At 38.9% G+C, this 20557-nt stretch overlaps 1 protein-coding gene across 5 annotated transcripts; it reads right to left on the bottom strand.

Annotated features, from left to right (window-relative positions):
* Positions 1-12162: 12162 nt before the first annotated feature.
* LOC148696319 (uncharacterized) lies at positions 12163-17608 on the bottom strand. 5 transcript variants are annotated; one of them, XR_015963620.1, is made up of 4 exons: positions 15594-17608; positions 15012-15365; positions 14653-14904; positions 12163-12666 (listed from the first exon to the last, which is right to left on the bottom strand). XR_015963620.1 is itself a non-coding variant. In XM_088695817.1 (3 exons), the coding sequence occupies exons 1-3, from the start codon at positions 16651-16653 to the stop codon at positions 14837-14839; spliced, it is 1482 nt and encodes a 493-aa protein (XP_088551943.1). In that variant the 5' UTR covers positions 16654-17608; the 3' UTR covers positions 14159-14836. The 5 variants fall into 5 exon arrangements, 3 of the variants coding, with proteins under 3 accessions (XP_088551943.1, XP_088551941.1, XP_088551942.1); XR_015963619.1 differs by having other exon boundaries at positions 15012-17608; XM_088695817.1 differs by lacking the exon at positions 12163-12666 and having other exon boundaries at positions 14159-14904.
* Between the last annotated feature and the right edge of the window lie 2949 nt (positions 17609-20557).

Here is a 20557-nt window from a genome sequence, read left to right as displayed (position 1 = left end):
TTTTAAAAAAGGTTAGAAACAATTGATTTTAAAACTTAAAAAAAATAAAAAAGCAAAAAAATCTAGAACGTAACACCTCCATCTTCTTCCCTTTCAGTTCTCTTATTCTCTCTCCAAACCTCCATAACTCTAGTATCTTCTTCCTCTAAGTGAAGAATCAAAATGCATTTGAATTAAACCCTAATTGATCGCTAATAAAATCAATACCTTCAAACAAATTGGGGCCCAAACCCCCCATCCCTCCTCCTTTCTCTCTCATCTCTCTCCCTCTCTCTCACTACAATTGTCTTCAACATATCTAGGTCGCGAAGCATAGGAGACGATAAGGCTCTTGATCTGGTTCTTCTCGGCGTCGGGGAGAGGTCTCGTCAGAAGAGGAGTTGGGAGCGCATACAAATTCAAATCGAAGAGGAGTTGGGAGTGCACACATATTCAAATCGAAGAGGAGTTGGAAGCGCATCAGAATCCACAACTGGATTTCGATGCAGCTCCAGCGCCTCGCCCTGCCAACCCTCTCTTCGATGGCGACCCTAGCCCAATCCTCTTCGATTTGGACGAATCCAACCCCCAAATTTACCGAATCCAACACAACCCCCAAATTCACTGAATTCACATTTCAAATTGCGAGTTCACCTCTGTTGTGTTCTCTACCTGTATCACCACCAGATTTGTCGGCGGGAGTTAGAGTGTTCACCTCTGTTCTGCTCTTTGCTTGAACCATCGCCACCAGATTCGTCATCGACCTCTGCTGCACTCTGCCTAAACCACCACCACGAACCGCAACAAATCATCGCACCTTCAGTTCTACCCAGACATGCATCACCATCACCTGCTGCTGCCCGCACCACCCTACCCTTCACGCGATCTGACCAAACCACCGCGGCACAAAGCGCCGCCACTCTGATTTACATAGAGAGTTGGGTGGGCAGAGCAGACAGAGAGCAGAGGCCTTAGGATTCTCACCTCTCAGCCATTTCCATTCCCACCGCATCTCTAATGAACCCAGCACTCACATCTCTCGCCACCTCCATCTTGTTCTCTCGAGGTACGGCTCGAATTGGTTGGGAACTTGGGAGATTTGCAATTACAGTAAACCCTAAACTAACTCTTCCTCCGCGATTCCATAAAACAGTAACAATTGGATTAAGCCTTTATATTATTGAGAGGATGTTGATTGTTTTCTGCCGGAGAGATTTCAAGGATCTTTCGTTGATTTTCGAGGGACTGACTTCGAATTGCTTCCATTTTGGCATCGGAAAATATGACGAAGAAGATGAACATTTTTTTTTTTCAATTCTTGTTTTTAATTTTGTTATTAATTAATAGCGTTTTATTTGTTTTTATCCACATGGTGCAAAGTTGGTAAATGTCAGCACAAATATTGATTTTATATTTACCACATCATCATTTAACGGCAAATTTAATAGATTGTATAACGGATATATAAAATTGAAATGAAATAATAATTAATGTATGAGATTGCAATTGATCCCAAACTTGAGGTGGTAAAATGTAATTTACCCTTTATATAATTAAGCAATATGCATCCAGTTCTGTATATATGATCTGAATGTTGTAAACTTCTAGTTTAAGTGTGATTGCGTAAATCTTAAATTATATTTGATTCTAGTCATTCTTCCCCATTATGACTTGTATTTCTAGGAGGAGGAGAATGATTTCTTCTCTCTCTTATAATTATAAATAAAGGCACTGCATAGAGGGAATAACACACATCCTCTACACAACCCTGCAAACACATCTCTCTCTGTGTCACCAACCCTTCTTCCTCTGTCAATTAAATGTAGGACACAACACGTTATCAGCATGCTCCTACTGTTGTGCTTAGGAATCTGACGCGAAAGTTTTCTACATCAAACCAGTTCACCAATATCATCGCGCAATCAGGTTCTTTCAAAACAACGGTTTTTATCTTAATATTTTTGCAGCCCTAATAGCATGAACATTCACCATAATGCATGACTTAACTTTACGTTTTTTGAATTTTAGATTCTACATAAATTACGTATGCATTATATCCATAATTGTTGAATTATGTGAATTGGATATTACCATGAATTGCATCAAATATCTGCTCATGCATTAAATTATTTATATGAATATGCATTGAATTAATATGGAATTGAAAATTTATTATAAAGATTTTTTTAGGGTTTCGTTGAAAACCCGTCCATGTTGATGGGCTTCTTTTTCCCCCCCAGCCGAGAACCTAAACTTGGAGCTACAACTCTATGCCCAAACCCTAAACTCGACGCCCAGACGGCTTCGCCTCCCTTAAACCATCGAGTAACATGGCCTGCACCACCCATGCCCAGCCACATCCGAGTACTTCCCCAACAACCTACAGTCGTCATCGACGAGTCTTAGTCTGAAATTTGAAGTTTTTCTTTGAAATTCAAATTGCAAACTTCTAGGATTTTATAACATTGAGAGTTTTTCACTCTCTGTTCAATTTTATGGGTTACCGTTTAACCCACGGCCTTTGCCGTGATTTTTGCACCACGACACAACCACCTGAAGCGATGGCGTCGGTTTGCATCTTCGGCGAGTTCACCCAGCTGGGGTGTATGGACCAAAAACCCAAGCCCACTTGGGGTTGGCCTGTTTCTCGACAAGTATCAGCCCTTTGAGCTTGGACACTTCTCTCGGCCCATATCATAAAGCCCCATTGGGCTTCTGTTGGACTTAGCCCGCGACACCAACCCGTGGCTATGGTGCCCCCGTGTCCTGTGACGCATTAGATTGCCATATGGGAATAAAGATCTGAAGATTAGATCGAGGGGAAAACAGATAAATCGAGGGGGAGAGTATCTAAGTAACAAGTTCCTAGATTATCTCAAATAGTGTAGAATAATATCACAGTGGACTCCACTAGGAACTCCATAACTTAATGGAGTTTCTAAAAGGAGAAATCGAACCTTGATGAACATGGTTCATTCTATGATGAGTTCCGCTGATCTACCAGTAACATTCTGGGGATACACTCTATATACAATAGCTTAGTTACTTAATAGGGTGCCTTTCAAGTCAGTTTCACAGTCACCCTATGAGATATGGCATGGGAGAAAGCCAAGTCTTAATCACATTAAGATTTGGGGTTGTGAAGCATATGTCAAGAAGCTTGAAGCGAGATCAGTTAGGTGTTATTTTGTGGGATATCTTAGAGAAACTATGGGAAATGAGTTATACCATCCTGACGACCAGAATGTCTTTGTTGCTAGAACTGCTAAGTTTTTAGAGGATGAATTTGTTCTCAAAGGAACTACAACTAAAACGATGGAAATTAATAAGATTAATGATGAACCACAAGCAAGCACTTGACAAGTTGACAACCCTGTTCCTGAACCCCTAGTTCCACGTAGATTTAAATAGGTCAGCAAGCCATCTGAAAGGTATGGCTTGGATATTGACTTTGGGGAATTGCACCTTCTCGGTCACAATGACACAAAGGAGGACTCTAGAGACTACACTGAAGCAAAAAGATGGCAATAGGCCATGAAATCTGAGATGGATTCCATGTATCAAAATTAGGTCTGGACTCTAATAGACCCTCCAAAAGGTATAGTAACTGTTGGAAATAAATGAGTCTTCAAGAGGAAAATAGGCGTTGATGGGAACGTGGAGACATATCAGGCTAGACTAGTAGCCAAAGGTTACAATCAACGAGAAGAGATTGACTATAAAGAAACCTTCTCTCCTATAACCATGATTAAGTTCATTCGGATTCTGCTGCTGCATATCATGATTATGAGATATGGCAAATGGACGTGAAGACGACCTTTCTGAATGGCTACCTAGAGGAAGAGCTCTAAATGACTCAACCTGAAGGTTTCGTGTCCAAGTTTGAAAAGACTAAGGTATGCAAGCTTCAGAGGTCTATTTATGGACTTAAGTAAGCTTCCAGGAGTTGGAACATTCGTTTTGATACTAAAATCAAATCGTTTGGTTTTACTCAAAACGAAGACGACAATTGTGTTTATCAAAAGGTCGTTGGGGATGCAGTTGTATTCCTAGTGTTATATGTAGATGATATATTAATATTCAGGAATGACACTGCAATACTTTCTTCTGTAAAAGTGTGGTAGTCCAAAACGTTCCACATGAAAGATTTAGGAGATGCATCTTATGTGCATGGGATAAAGCTCTATCATGATAGATCTAGAAAATTAATTGGATTATCCCAATCTATGTACATAGATAAAGTGCTAAGTAGGTTTTAGATGGAACAATCTAAGAAAGGTTTTCTTCATGTGGGACATGGAATTCACCTTTCTAGGTCCATGGGGCCTTAGACTCCTGAAGAAATACGGTAGATGAGTGTTGTTCCTTATGCTTCCGCTATAAGAAGTCTCATGTATGCCATGATATGCACAAGGCCTGATATCACATATGTTGTGAGGATTACTAGTCGATATCAATCTAACCCAAGATCAGAACACTAGGCAGCTATCAAGACAGTCCTTAAGTACTTAAGAAGAACTAAAGACATGTTCCTCGTTTGTGGAGGAGCGATAGAGTTGCAAGTGGAAGCCTATAGAGACGCATATTTCCAATCTGACGTTGATGATAAAAGTTCCAACTCCAGATATGTGTTCACTCTGAATAGTGGGGTTGTCAGCTGGAAAAGCAAGAAACAAGATGTAATTGCTAATTCCATGATGGAGCATGAATATGTCATTGCAGCTAAAGCCGGCAAATAAGCGTTCTAGATGAAGAAGTTCATTATTGAACTTGGAGTGGTTCCAACCATTACATCACCAGTAGCTTTGTACTGTGATAATAGTGGGACGATAGCTCAAGCCAAGAAACCCAGGGGTCATAAAAAAAAAAAAACATTTTCACAGACGCTTTAACATCATTAGAAGATATGCTGCCGAAGGGAAAGCCAACATCCTCAAGGTTACCTTAGCCGATAACATAGTAGATTCATTGACGAAGCCAATGTCTCAAATCCAGCTTGACCGCCATATGGAAAAGATGGGTATTAGATACATGGGAAGGTGGCTTTGAGTGCAAGTGGGAGATTGTTGGAAGTATGCCCACAAAGCCACTCATTTGATTTAATAGCTTTTGGAATACTTATTATGTTAAACTATTATATGTTTAATGAAGGGCAAAGCTTTTTGTTTATCACTATTTATTGTATTATGTGTTTAAGCATTAAGGGAATCCAAGGAATGTATTTAATCTAAGAGAGAAGTGATCTAAGTAAGTTAGATTAACGAGACTTTTCTCTTATGTTCATTCCTTAAACGTTCCTAGCCATAGAATTACCAAATGGGCATTGACAATCCACTAAGGTTAATATGTGTTATGTTAACTCAAGTGTGAGTATGACTAGTCTCAAGTCATTTATTGTTGGACACTAAGACAAACACATAGGTGCTCAAAGTGGTAATCGAGTACACTGAACAACGATCAAAATAAAGTTCAAACATACATGTCATTTAAGAACTCGTAAATTATAATATGCAAAGTAGTCCTTTGACCTAAGGCATCATAGATGTCTAATGGTTAGGTCATTGATCTTTGATCATGTCAAAGGCATTCCATCGAGAGTGTCAACAACATTGTTGAGGTTAAGCTATCTAGTCATGTAGGCATATGAATACACAACAAGGGATCTCTAACCTTCCATGGTAGAGGGAGAATACTCTGAGATATGATTCAGGAGTCTTTGGCCAAAGTGTATGAATATGACTTAAGAAGTTGGTTCCAAATCATATTCAATTTAATCATATAGAGAAGTATCACATTGGATAGTAGACATGAAACAAACTATCACTCAAACAATGTGATTAAGAGTATTGTATTAGAGAATGACCGTATTGCATTGTAATTGTAACTTGATAGGTTCTCCAACCACTTGTACTTAGCTTGGGTAGCCATGACATACTGCTAGGTGTCACTCACAGTTTGTGAAAGTCCTGAAGATTAGCAAACACTAATCTTCATCAAAGGGAGAATTGAAATGTAGTTTCAATTCACAATCGATCGTTAAGAGTAACAATCACCTACTGCCTTGCTAATTGGAACCTAATGGATCGTACACCGAGTAAAGATGAAAGTGAAGAAATATAAATGAGATGGATAAGCAATTAAATGGTGTAATTGGAAATGGTCAAGATTAATTAATTAGTTAATTAATTATACGAAAGGTTTGTATTGGGCTTTCAAGTTAGTTTCGGGTCTCGGGGCCCAAAAAGGGTTTTGGTCCACAAGGCCCATTATGGTTAAGTTGTATGACAACTAAAACAAAATACGCAATTAGCCCAATGACCAAAGTCAAAACCGGGCATAGGGTGAGTGGTAGCAAACTTGGGTTAATTGCAAGTTTGCCACTCACATGTAAGGTGGTATGAAGGTATCTTTATAGCCATTCTCTCACTAGGGTTTTCTTTTGAGGAAAAAGAGAAAAACTCTTTCTCTCTTTGTCGTCCAGAGGGGCCGGCCTCACTTAGAGGAAAATAGCTAGCAATCTTCCTTCCTCTAAGTCATCCATTTCATCTTCACACCTCATCCTTAGTGTGGAGACTTAAACACACCAAACTTTTGGTGTTCTTGGAATTCCTCTCCTCAAATCCCCAAGGAACAAAGGAGAAGCAAAGAAGCAACCATCCAAGGAGCAAAGGAGGTGACTTGAAGGCCCTCCACTTGGGTGAATCCCTTGTGTAAACAAGGATGAGCTTCAAGGGTAATGAAACTCAAACTCTCTCTTCTCTTGAATTTGTTAAAGAGTCTTTTGGTTCACCATTCACTAGGCTTTGAAAGTCATGGGTTTTAGAATTGTTTTTGAATGCATGCCTACTTTAAAGTGTTATTAGTTTGTTTATGTGTTCAAATGTTCTCACATATTCTTAGCTAGGACAAAAATTTTCCTTCAATTTTTGGGTCTGGGCCGCACAGTATCAAACTACTTAGCCCACCCGTGACCTTTAGGCTATTATTTTGGGCCTTGAGTTTTAAATGCCCAATTTTTAGGCACGTTGGGTTTTATAATGGTTTCACCCACACTTTTTATTTTGGCCCGAAATTCAAATAATTAATTCAATTATACTTATAGACCTGAAGTTCTATTTACATATTTTCTTATTGCAAATTTCTCTATATATATATATATATATATATATTTGTGTTTGTTTGCAGGAACATATGAACTTGAAGTTCATAATTATTTCGAAACCTAAAGTTTCTAAAAACATGCCTTGTTTGAAAACCTGAAGTTTTCCTTAAAAATATCACCCATGAAAACCCAAAGTTTTTTTCCATGCGAATTTAAACAATACATGTCTATTAGAACCTGAATGTTCTACCCCTATGTGAATGGATTGATTTTTCTCCATTACATTAACCACATCTTGTCTATCTATTTTATTATAGGAACATCTCGAATTTGAACAAACTCGACTTTACCACTTTGGAAGTCTTTAGAAGAAACTACCTCAAGTGGGTCTAAGATGTGAAGCTCCACTTCATTGCAAAGAATTTGTGTCCCGCCATTGAAGATGAGACGGACAACCCAGCTGGCGAAGTTGAGAAAGCCACTGCCATGATCTTCATCCGAAGACATATTCATGACGTATTGCAAACCGAGTACCTTGCTGAGGAATCCATAAGAAATTTAGGTCGCTTTGGCTGATCGCTTTGATCACCAAAATGACATCTTCTTGCCTAAAGCAAGACATGACTGGCAGCATTTGCGCTTCCAAGACTTTAAGTCTGTGTATGAATATAATTATGGAGTTTGTCGAATCCGATCACTTCTTAAGTTCTGTAAGAGACCTTGACTGAAGAGGATTTCTTGGGGAAGACTTATTCGACCTTCTTTGCTACTAATATTGTCTTGCATCAACAATACAAAGCTCAGAAGTTCACTAAATTTTTGGATTTGATCTCTATTTTACTTATCGCTGAAAAACAAAATCAGTTATTGATGAATAATCATCAAGCTCGACCTACTACGGCGACTGTTGTGCCTGAAGAACATTATAGCACAAACAAACGCCCAAAACGCCAAAATAGGCATGGTAGGAGTGGCCAGAAGCCACCCCATCAAGGTCAATAGACCTAAGGCCCATCTAAGGGAACAAACAAAGCCCAAAACCGCCCTAACCTCGCTCCCAAGGCCCCAAACTTCAAGAATAAGGGCAAAGCACCTAAAACCATGGATGTGGACATGTGCTATCACTGTGGTTCAAAGGAACATTGGTCCCGTGTTTGCCGGGCTCCCTAGAAGGTTGTAGCTGAATATCATTCTCGTGGTAAGAAGTTTGAATCAAATTTTGTGCAAGTGGATGAACTAGAGAGTACTAAGATGGAGGTTTCTAACTTTCAAGAGGATACCACCCCTATGGGAGATTAAAATCTTATACATAAACTATTTTTCTAGTTGAAATTTAGACAATAGGGCCGAATTCCACCTAGTGACCGAACCCTCCCTTAAGTTTTTATAATTACTACCCTTGAATACTTAAAATTATTTTGAATGGATATTTGTTTTTAGAACTTGTATGCATGTGACCGATTCGTATTCATTTTTATTCTAGGTATGACTAGTGGGAAAGTTAGTTGATAGTGCAACCACACATACTGTTTTGTGTGAATGCATCTATTTCACTAACTTCGTAAGAATACACCTCTGACAATCCTCTCAGACCCATCCAAGTTGATCAAAAAATATATTCGATTAAATATATTCGATTGGATAATGCTGGAGAATTCACATCTAAAACTATTGATGACTATTGCATCTCGGTTGGGGTTGAAGTTGAACCTAACATACAAATGATTGCTCAATCGTTGGTCATACTTACCAAGCTCTTGATCGCTAATTAGGGCCATGCAATAATGCAGGCAGTCATGTTGGTCCGCTTGAGGCCTGTTGCGACCCAACCATATAACACTCTTCAATTGGTTACCATATACGAACCCGACATATCGCATTTGCGCGTTTTTGGTTATGCAGTCTATATGTCGATTTCATTGTCCTTACGTACGAAAATAGGGCCTCAGTGAATGATAGAAATCTACGTCAGATATGATTCTTTGATTATTCATTACTTAGAACCCTTGACAAGCGATTTTTTTACCACTCGTACGGATTGTCACTTCTATGAGACATGCTTCCTACAATTAGGGGAAGATAAGAACATCAACATTCCTGAAACTGAAGTGCAACGCATATTAGATCTTCAGAGCATAGCTCAGAGCATGTCAGATGCTTTCACTGATCTAGCGTGAGTGACAAGATCACATATTCCAGCTGCGAATGTGCCTGTAAAGATGGATGTACCAAATGTACGACGGATTTCCCTCCTGAAAGCCTGGGACACCATTTTAGCCGATCCACGTACATTAACGGCTAGCCAATCATCTACCCCTACACAAAAGCATGGTAGACCACTTGGTTCAAAAGATTCACACCCTCAAAAGAGGAAACCCACGACACAGGCACCTGAAAAGCCTACCGTGAATCCGACTATCACTTACTCATCTTATCCAACTAATGAGGAAATTCTAGATTACGGAAGCATCCTTGAAGAGACGAATCCACCTCCCGAGAATCGTGAGATTTTGGTCCATTATGCTAGCTTTGATGATGTTTGGTGTAGAAATAAGATGATCGTCAACGATACATTAGCATATGTAGTACTTATTGAGATCATGTTGAGCGATGACATTAAACCCTATTAAGTTGATGAATGTCGACATAGAACCGATTGGTCAAACTGGAAACAAGTAATCTAAGTCGAACTGGATTTGCTTGTGAAATGTAAGGTGTTTAGACCTGTAACTCCTACTCCTCCACATGTGAAGCTTATTGGCTACAAGTGGGTTTTTTTTTGGAAGCATAATGAGAAGAACGAAATTATGCATTACAAAGCTCGTCTTGTTGCGCAAGGCTTTTCACAACGCCCCGGGATTGACTATGACAAAACTTATTCACCTATTATGGATGTGATTACTTTTCACTACCTTATCATTTTTGGTAGTTTCCGAAAAACTGAGTATGCAACTGATGGACGTAGTAATTGTGTATCTTTATAAGGATCTTGGTACAAAAATTTATATGAAAGTTCTCGAATGACTTATATTGACTGGATCAAATATTTCCAAACCTCGGAACACTCTTTCAATTTGGCTAAGGCGTTCACTTTACGATTTGAAGCAATCCGGAAGAATGTGGTATAACCATATGAGTGATTATTTAACTAGTCAGGGATATGTGAACAATGAACTATATCCTTGTGTGTTCATTAAGAAGTCACATTCCGGTTTTGTGTTAGTTGCAGTTTATGTCGATGACATGAACATCATCAGAACTCCTGAAGAGTTTGCGAGAACTGCCGCGCACCTGAAGTTGAAATTTGAGATGAAAGATCTAGGAAATACTCAATACTGTCTCTGTCTTAAGATAGAGCACTGTTTGGATGGAATCTTAGTACATCAAATGAACTATACCTAAAAGGTTTTGCGCCCCTTTAGCGAGGATAAAGCAAAGCCTTCGAGTACTCCTATGGTCGTTCGATCGCTAGATGCAAAACGAGATCTCTTCTGTCTGAAGGAGGATGATGAAGAGATTTTGGAGGATGAAGTTCCTTATCTAAGTGCGATAGGCGCTTTATTGTACTTAACTCAATGAACTAGACCCGATATCTCCTTCGCTGTTAATCTTTCGACAAGATACAGTAATGCACCAATGATGTGATAAAAGATAGCACTCAAATTAAACCCTCTTTTTGACAATTGTAGTATAGATATAAGTAGGGATCGTTCTAGGCCGGGGATTAGGAGGGATTGCTAATCTAATGAAAATTGACTCAAAGATGTAAAAATATGTTTTAAAACACTTTAAATAGACTCACAAGACTCTTACTAACTTATATGACTCAAAACAAACTTTAAAGACTCAAAACAACCAAAAAGATTCAATTTAGACTCTAGGACTTAATTTGGACGAAAATACACTTGGTTTTGACTCTAAAGACTCAAAAAGACTCTTTTGGACAGATTTGGAACAAATAAGAAAGGGGGTTTTGATTTTGGACGAATTTAAAAGAAAACAAGTGACTTAAAACTTTAAAACAGATTTTGGACGAAAATAAGAAAAACTAATGGATGATGGGATAGCCAAGGGATACTTCTCCACACATGATACTTTCTAACATAAATTGATTTCCAGTTGCTTTTCCGATAAACCATGAACCTCAACACCCCAGATTAACCGTGAATTGCACTAATTAACCCTCAGATTTTCCTCACGTTATTGAATTGGATGATTGCATACGACAACTCAAAGCATTCCCCACAAGTTCCCTACATGAATTGCATAATAGAGATACAAGCAAGAATCATTAAGTTCTTTGAAAACCATAAGCATTGACGAAGCACTCGTTACTATGAATTGCATGAAACTTATGCCAAGAATTTACTTAACATGATTGTGAAAACAACCTTAACTACTTGTGAATATTAGTTTGTGACGATTATGTGAAACACCCTAATATTCTAGCCCCAAATTCAAGCATGCAAATTAAGTAGGCCTCCCTAATAAACATACAAGAATAAGTTATCCGTCAAACGGTTAAGTAAATTGCGTTCACAATTTATGAAATCACAACTGGACTTAATCAACTCATATTATAAATGTAATCATGGTTTCAAAGCATCCCTAGGCTAAAACGAGTTTAGCCTCTCATGTTCATGACAAAACAAAGCAACATAGATTTAAACATTAACAATAAAGGATAGATTACACCTAGAAACGTCCAACACTCCAACTTGAATGCACAAACGCCCAAGGCTTGGTCTTCCTTCTCCTCCTCCTTGCTAAGTCACGGCAAAGGGTCTATGGTGGTGTATGGAGGTTGGGATGGAGGTGTGGAGGTAGGGGAATGATGAATGGGTGGTTGTAAGGTCACGGCAAATGATGGTTGTGTTTATGAATGAATGATTGTTGTGTGAAGGGTGGTGGTGATTAAATGGCACGGCAAAAGAGTTTATATAGGCTAGTTTGGCACACTTAGTGAAGGAAAAGGATTGCCTAATCCCATTGGAAAAAGGTTAACTCAAGGCAGAAATCAAGTGGGATTTGGAATAGGAATTTCAGCTAGGATTTAGGGATTCTAGAAGGGAAGGTGCGGCACACATGTAGGGATGAGATAAGGTTTCTAGAATAGAAGGTTTAGGGCAGATTCCTAAACCTAAGGGGCCTAGGACATGTGATATAAGAGTAGGAAAAGGTTTTCAATTCCTAAACCTACTAGGAGGGGTGTCTTGCGGCATTGGTATGGATAAGTGTTCTAGAACTGAATTAGGTGTTTAAATGTGTAATTGATTCCCCCTAATTAGCTAGGTTTAAGCCCCTACCTGATTTGGATAGGATAGAATAGGATAATGTTAGAGATAGGATAGGATAAGGTTTGTAGGATAGGATAAGATAAGGTTGGATAAGGTTCCTTGTTTCTTGCTTCTTCCTTATCTTCATTGTATTAGGACTTCTTCCACCAGATTTGTAGCCTTTCCTAACTCTTCTAGTCTTCAATTTCGTCCATCCTCTTTGCTCCATGGTTAAGCTATCCAATCCATGCCCAAAAATGCTCCAAATAGCCTCAAAATGCACTTTATTGCTCCCTTTGCCATTAGAACCTAAAAACACACGAAAATAGCTTAAAAGACTAAAATAGATAGTAATTAAGTAACTAAATGCAAGGAAACAACATAACTAAGTAGCATAAATATGCTCCTATCAAATTCCCCCACACTTAGCTTTTGCAAGTCCTCGAGCAAAACGAAATAAATAAAACAAACTAAACACAATCTAAGCCTTCCAACCATTGCCTCAGGGATTTCCAACGAACATGACACATTATTGAACATCATTCCCATGGTTTTTAGCTTTCTTTATACTTCAACAAACACTTAATCATAGTTACCACTTATTAGTTCACATAGAATCAATTAAAACAATGTTTTGAATGTAGTAACATGCCTTAGAGAATTCCCTCAATTCCTCACTAGAATGCAGTCTATTTTCACACAGATTTTCTAACTTCACACCCTACACTAGTTATATGTGAGAAGATTGATGTAAATATGAAGACTAACACTCACATATGTTATATCAAAGAAAGCATCTTCTGGATTTACGACAATGACATGAATATGATCTCATGAATGGAATGCTACTACTTAGAACGAGAACCAGTGATTCCATATGCTCATACCAAATTCAAACTCCACATATTGAACACATAACATCAAGATAGAAGTTGAGGGTTGTAAGGAGGCTATGGTATTGGCTAACAAAGAAAGGTAAGGATAAACAAAAGTTCTTAAAGCAATAGTAAGCAAAGTAATGAATTTGACACTTAAACTCTCTTCAAATGGCCGAAATCAATTTGTACACACAAGGGAAGATTCATGCAACATTTAGGGTCAAATTCACTCTTTTGGACCCTTCCTTCAACAACCAACACTAGTGAGTTCATTCTCACTTATTTTTCAACTCTTTTTCTTTCTTTTCAACACTTTTCTATTTTCTTTTGATTTTTCCACGAAATTTTTTTTTCTTCTTTTCTTCTCTTTTTTTTTTTTTCTTTCTTTCTTTTTCATGCCCTATCATCTTCCCCCACACTCGTTTTCTGCCATATATTGACCAAAGGAGTTCACCCTAAGTCGTGCTTTACTATCCTTTAAGAACAAATGTATGGAAAGTCCTAATCTAGGCTAGGTGAGGATAATGTGGCTAACAACGAAAATAGGCTTTAAAAAGGCTCAAGAGGGTTAATCCTACAATACATATGAAAAGGGATAGGCTTTTTGGCTCTGGCTTGACTAACAACTTCATCTTATTGTATGTTATGCAATCAATACCATGCTTGGAATGAAATGGGCATGAGTTCTAGTATTTGGAACTATAATGAAATGCATTCTAAATAGCAACCAAGCAAAGAATGATGAGATCATGCAACGACTTTAGAAAACAAGAAATCATAGATTATACTCTCCAAAGAACGTTATAGGCTCAAGTCTCTCAAGGATGTAGCGTTAGTTTGAGTTTCTTCCTTCAAGCATGTTACAAAAACTGATTTTTTTCCTTTTGTGATTACATGTGAATTCATAAGCTATAACCATAACCAAGCATAAACCAAAGCACAAATCACTTCTAGCCATGTTTACAACATTCTTTAATAGTCATGCAATTAAAAACCAAATCCTCATCATTGTGTTGGAAGGTGACCTAAGACCCAAACAAACACACAAAAACAACTTAAAAACAACTCTTTTTGGGTTTTTCAAAACTATTTTGTAATTTTTTTGTAAATTTTTCGGATTTTCTGATCAAAAGACATAAAAACACTCCAAAACACTCTAAAAACACTTAAAAACAGTGTGAAACAACATTATAAGTGATAGGTGATAAAATCCCACGAAAATCATGTAAAATCATGCAAAAGCAATTTGTTTACCCCCCCACACTTAAATCAAACATTGTCCTCAATGTTTCACACAAAGACTCACATCCAAACAAACAACATAAACTAACTAACATGACAAAAGTAAAAATAATAAAGAGATAGAGATTGAGGAACGCAAATCTGATTTTGTAGCTTGAATTGGTGAATTGCCCACTTCCTCTCTCGTTGAATGCATGGGTTGCCTCCCAAGAAGCGCTTGCTTTAACGTCGTGCAGCCGGACGAACGTTCTTCTTATCCTCACTTGGAGCCCACGGCATGGAATGGAATGTCCTCCACAACTTGCCCTTCAACACTTTCGTAATATGGCTCTATGAATGGGAGGGGATAGTGATCCTCCCTAATGGTGGTATTTTGGTTCCGGAAGTCCATGTAAATGCTCCCACCACCTTGAAATCGATTTGGAACCTGCACCAAATAAGGTAACAACCTATTAGTTGAAATGGGAATTGGAATTGGGATTGGAGACTTACAAGGATGTTGTGGCAATGCCCCTAGGGCAGCCACCATCTCGCCAATTGTATCCTTAGGTACGGCCAGATTGGGTGTTTGTAGGGCAATGACGTGCTTCTTATGCTTCCCTCCAATTCCTTCCTCGATGGTGGTTCTAGACGCATCCTTCTTGATAGGTGTTGAACGTTCCTGCCCTATATTTTTAATTGTACCAATGGCAAAACAAGAACGAACATCATTAGGATTCTCAATGGATTCAGAAACTTTAAAGTTAATCGTATCACCACCAAACTCCATAGTTAAGGCTCCCTTGGCCACATCAATCTTGGTGTGGGCTGTTTTCATGAAAGGTCGTCCAAGTAAGAGTGGCGATGGTGGAGAGTGGGTTGAATCCTCCATGTCAAGCACATAGAAATCTGCAGGAAAAATCAAGTGGTCTACCTGCACCAAAACATCTTCCAAAACTCCTCTTGGGTATGCATTAGATCGATCGGCTAATTGAATAATAACACCATCATTTTTAAGCTCTCCTAGATTCATAGATGCATAAACAGAGTATGACATGACATTAATTGATGCACCTAAATCTAGCATAGCATGCTCGAACCTTGTATTACCAATTACACAAGGGATAGTGAAACTACCTGGATCTTTGCATTTAGGTGGCAGCTTTCTTTGCAACATTGCAGAGACATTCTCACTTACATGTACCACCTCCTTCTCCCGAATCCGTTTCCTTGTTGTACAAATCTTTCTTAAAAACTTAGCGTACTTCGGAATTTGCTTTATTGCATCAAGGAGCGGGATATTGACATGCACATTCCTAAACGTCTCCAGGATGTCTTTTTCATCCTCCTCCTTCTTTGTTTGCAAAAATCTGTGAGGAAAAGGAACATTGGGTGGAACGGGGTTAGAATTAATCAAATTTGAACCCAACTTACCTTTGGTGGCCGAATGGGATGCATTGGATGAAGTAGTGTCCTTAGGTGCTTGCGGCAAAGGGGATTGTGTCCTTGCCGTGGGCTTGTTTGCAGCCTCCTCTTCATGTTGCAACGTCTCGTCTTCATTAGGACTTGTTTTGGATGGTGTGGATGTAATGCCAACTTCTTTTCCATTCCTCAAGGTGATTGCGTTGGCCGTTTCGAACCCTCCCTTTGGATTGACAATGGTTGAGCTTGGGAGCTTGCCTTGGTCTCGGAATTGTCCCATAAACTCCGCAATGTGCCCTATTTGCTTCTCTAAGTGGTCCATCCTTTTGTCTTGGTTTTGCATTGCCTTTTCGTGGTTTTGCAATACCTTTTCTTGGTTTTGCAATACTTTGTTTTGATTTTCTTGCCCCTGAGACAAACTAGTAAGTAACTTAAGAATCGTAGCATTATCTAAAGACGTACCTTGATGGTTTTGGGCGGATTGGGGTTGGGTTTGGTCTTGGCTGTGGGTGTTGGTGTAAAACCCCGGGGGTTGCTGCCTAAAGCCTCCTTGTTGGTAAAGTTGTTGAGGCTCCCTCCACTTGAAGTTTGGATGGTCTCTCCAACCCGGATTGTATGTATTGGAATATGGATCATTCCTTGGTTGATTTTGGCTTGGAAACCCAATGGTGTTTGCACTCTCCCACCCACCATTCTCAATCAATTGAGGGCACTTTTCCGAATGATAACCTTGAATAGAACATACGCCACATACAATTGGACCTTGGATCCTCATTCATTCGGCCATCTGAGACACAAGAGAAGTAAGATGAGCTAATTGAGTTTGAAGATCGGATTGAGAACTTACCTCATTCACTTATTGCCGTGGGGGGTCTTTTTGCCCAATTCCTTCGTATTGTTGTGCATTGAGAGCTCGGTTTGCAATGAGGTTCTTGGCTGCCATAGGGGTTTTATGCACCAACGCTCCTCTCGCCGAAGCATCAAGCATTTGTCTTTCAATGGGAAGAAGACCTTCATAGAAGTATTGAATTAGAAGCTCCTCCTTCATTTGATGTTGAGGACATGATGCAACAAGAGTTTTAAAACGCTCATAGTATGTTGGAAAAGACTCCCCTTGACTTTGTTGAATTCCGCTAATCTTCTTTCTCAAGAGAATGACTCTTGAAGTAGGAAAAAACTTTTCAAGAAACGCCCTCTTCATGCTCTCCCAAGAAGTGACAGTTCCGGGTGCTAACTTGTATAACCAATCCTTGGCCTTCTCCAAAAGTGAGAACGGGAAAGCCTTCATCTTCAAAATGCTACCATCAACGTTAACTGGAGTCATGCTCCAACACACCACCTCGAACTCCTTCAAATGCTTGTTGGGATCCTTCATAGACAGTCCATGGAACTTTGGAATGTGGTGCAACAAGCTTGACTTCAATTCAAATTCGTCGATCTTGTCTTGAGCCGCCCTTGGGTATTGGATGCACAAGGGTGCGGCATTGGCCAATCCCGAAGCGGAAAGCTCCTTGATTGTTCGGTTGTCCGCTGCCATGTCTTCTTCACCCACTCTTGCCGTGGGTTCCTCTTCTTCAAATTCAGAAACGGACTCGGAACTTTCACTTGATTCGCTAGGTTCTGGGTTCTTTCTCTTTCGTCTCAACTCTCGCTCGAAATCGTCGTCAAAGTCCAAGATATGTTCACGAATCGGATGAAAACTCCGAGTCATAAACTAGTACCTAAAACAAGAAACAAAACAAGATTAAGAATCTGGAATAAAATAAAACAAATGAAAATAAAACAATCCAAGGGATTAGCAAAGTTGCTAATCCCCGGCAACGGTGCCAAAAATTTTGATGTGATAAAAGATAGCACTCAAATTAAACCCTCTTTTTGACAATTGTAGTATAGATATAAGTAGGGATCGTTCTAGGCCGGGGATTAGGAGGGATTGCTAATCTAATGAAAATTGACTCAAAGATGTAAAAATATGTTTTAAAACACTTTAAATAGACTCACAAGACTCTTACTAACTTATATGACTCAAAACAAACTTTAAAGACTCAAAACAACCAAAAACAACCAAAAAGACTCAATTTAGACTCTAGGACTTAATTTGGACGAAAATACACTTGGTTTTGACTCTAAAGACTCAAAAAGACTCTTTTGGACAGATTTGGAACAAATAAGAAAGGGGGTTTTGATTTTGGACGAATTTAAAAGAAAACAAGTGACTTAAAACTTTAAAACAGATTTTGGACGCAAATAAGAAAAACTAATGGATGATGGGATAGCCAAGGGATACTTCTCCACACATGATACTTTCTAACATAAATTGATTTCCAGTTGCTTTTCCGATAAACCATGAACCTCAACACCCCAGATTAACCGTGAATTGCACTAATTAACCCTCAGATTTTCCTCACGTTATTGAATTGGATGATTGCATACGACAACTCAAAGCATTCCCCACAAGTTCCCTACATGAATTGCATAATAGAGATACAAGCAAGAATCATTAAGTTCTTTGAAAACCATAAGCATTGACGAAGCACTCGTTACTATGAATTGCATGAAACTTATGCCAAGAATTTACTTAACATGATTGTGAAAACAACCTTAACTACTTGTGAATATTAGTTTGTGACGATTATGTGAAACACCCTAATATTCTAGCCCCAAATTCAAGCATGCAAATTAAGTAGGCCTCCCTAATAAACATACAAGAATAAGTTATCCGTCAAACGGTTAAGTAAATTGCGTTCACAATTTATGAAATCACAACTGGACTTAATCAACTCATATTATAAATGTAATCATGGTTTCAAAGCATCCCTAGGCTAAAACGAGTTTAGCCTCTCATGTTCATGACAAAACAAAGCAACATAGATTTAAACATTAACAATAAAGTATAGATTACACCTAGAAACGTCCAACACTCCAACTTGAATGCACAAACGCCCAAGGCTTGGTCTTCCTTCTCCTCCTCCTTGCTAAGTCACGGCAAAGGGTCTATGGTGGTGTATGGAGGTTGGGATGGAGGTGTGGAGGTAGGGGAATGATGAATGGGTGGTTGTAAGGTCACGGCAAAGGATGGTTGTGTTTATGAATGAATGATTGTTGTGTGAAGGGTGGTGGTGATTAAATGGCACGGCAAAGGAGTTTATATAGGCTAGTTTGGCACACTTAGTGAAGGAAAATGATTGCCTAATCCCATTGGAAAAAGGTTAACTCAAGGCAGAAATCAAGTGGGATTTGGAATAGGAATTTCGGCTAGGATTTAGGGATTCTAGAAGGGAAGGTGCGGCACACATGTAGGGATGAGATAAGGTTTCTAGAATAGAAGGTTTAGGGCAGATTCCTAAACCTAAGGGGCCTAGGACATGTGATATAAGAGTAGGAAAAGGTTTTCAATTCCTAAACCTACTAGGAGGGGTGTCTTGCGGCATTGGTATGGATAAGTGTTCTAGAACTGAATTGGGTGTTTAAATGTGTAATTGATTCCCCCTAATTAGCTAGGTTTAAGCCCCCACCTGATTTGGATAGGATAGAATAGGATAATGTTAGAGATAGGATAGGATAAGGTTTCTAGGATAAGATAAGATAAGGTTGGATAAGGTTCCTTGTTTCTTGCTTCTTCCTTATCTTCATTGTATTAGGACTTCTTCCACCAGATTTGTAGCCTTTCCTAACTCTTCTAGTCTTCAATTTCGTCCATCCTCTTTGCTCCATGGTTAAGCTATCCAATCCATGCCCAAAAATGCTCCAAATAGCCTCAAAATGCACTTTATTGCTCCCTTTGCCATTAGAACCTAAAAACACACGAAAATAGCTTAAAAGACTAAAATAGATAGTAATTAAGTAACTAAATGCAAGGAAACAACATAACTAAGTAGCATAAATATGCTCCTATCAACCAACATGCAAACACTAGACTGATGTTGAAGACATCTTCCGCTACCTTAAGGTTACTACAAATATGGGCTTGTGATCCGTGCAAGGTACGTTCTCAAACAGGTTATGTCTTTACCATTTGAGGCACTGCAAACTTTTGAAGGTCAACTAAACAGACCTTAGTTGCCACTTCGTCTAACCATGCTGAAATTCTCGCCTTACATGAAGCAACTCGGGATTGCTTTTGGTTGAGAGCAGTTATGGGCCATATTCAAAGCTCATGCAATCTTTACTTTATTGTTGATGTCCCGACGACGATCTATGAAGACAATGCAGCATGCATTGAACATCTTAAGAAAGGTTACATCAACGTAGACAACACCAAGCACATTGCGCCAAAGTTCTTCTTCTAACATCAACAACAAAAGCATCAGAAGATTGAAGTCACGCAAATCCGTTCACAGGACAATCTGGCCGACCTCTTCACCAAATCACTACTGAAGGCAACATTTTAGAAACTTGTTCAAGGAATTGGTATGCGTAAACTTTCTGAGTTGTAACATTGCTAGTCTTTTTGGAGTTATAACAAACTCAGGGGAGTATCTTGAAGTATACTTGCTTGATCTTGATGTACTCTTTTTCCCTACGATTAAGAGCATTTTTCCCATTGAGTTTTTCCTACCTAACGAGGTTTTGACGAGGCACCAACTTGGGTTGATCATATCCCTGATGACGTCTTGTAGACATTTCATTTGACTTTGCATTTCTCACGCACTTTTCCCTAGACTATGGATTTGTCCCTA

Source organism: Pyrus communis, chromosome 6 (genome assembly GCF_041283825.1).
Source record: "Pyrus communis isolate YQ-2024b chromosome 6, ASM4128382v1, whole genome shotgun sequence".
Classification (NCBI taxonomy): domain Eukaryota; kingdom Viridiplantae; phylum Streptophyta; class Magnoliopsida; order Rosales; family Rosaceae; genus Pyrus; species Pyrus communis.
Note: the sequence above shows the minus strand (reverse complement) of the source record. Positions and strands in the feature narration are given on the sequence as shown.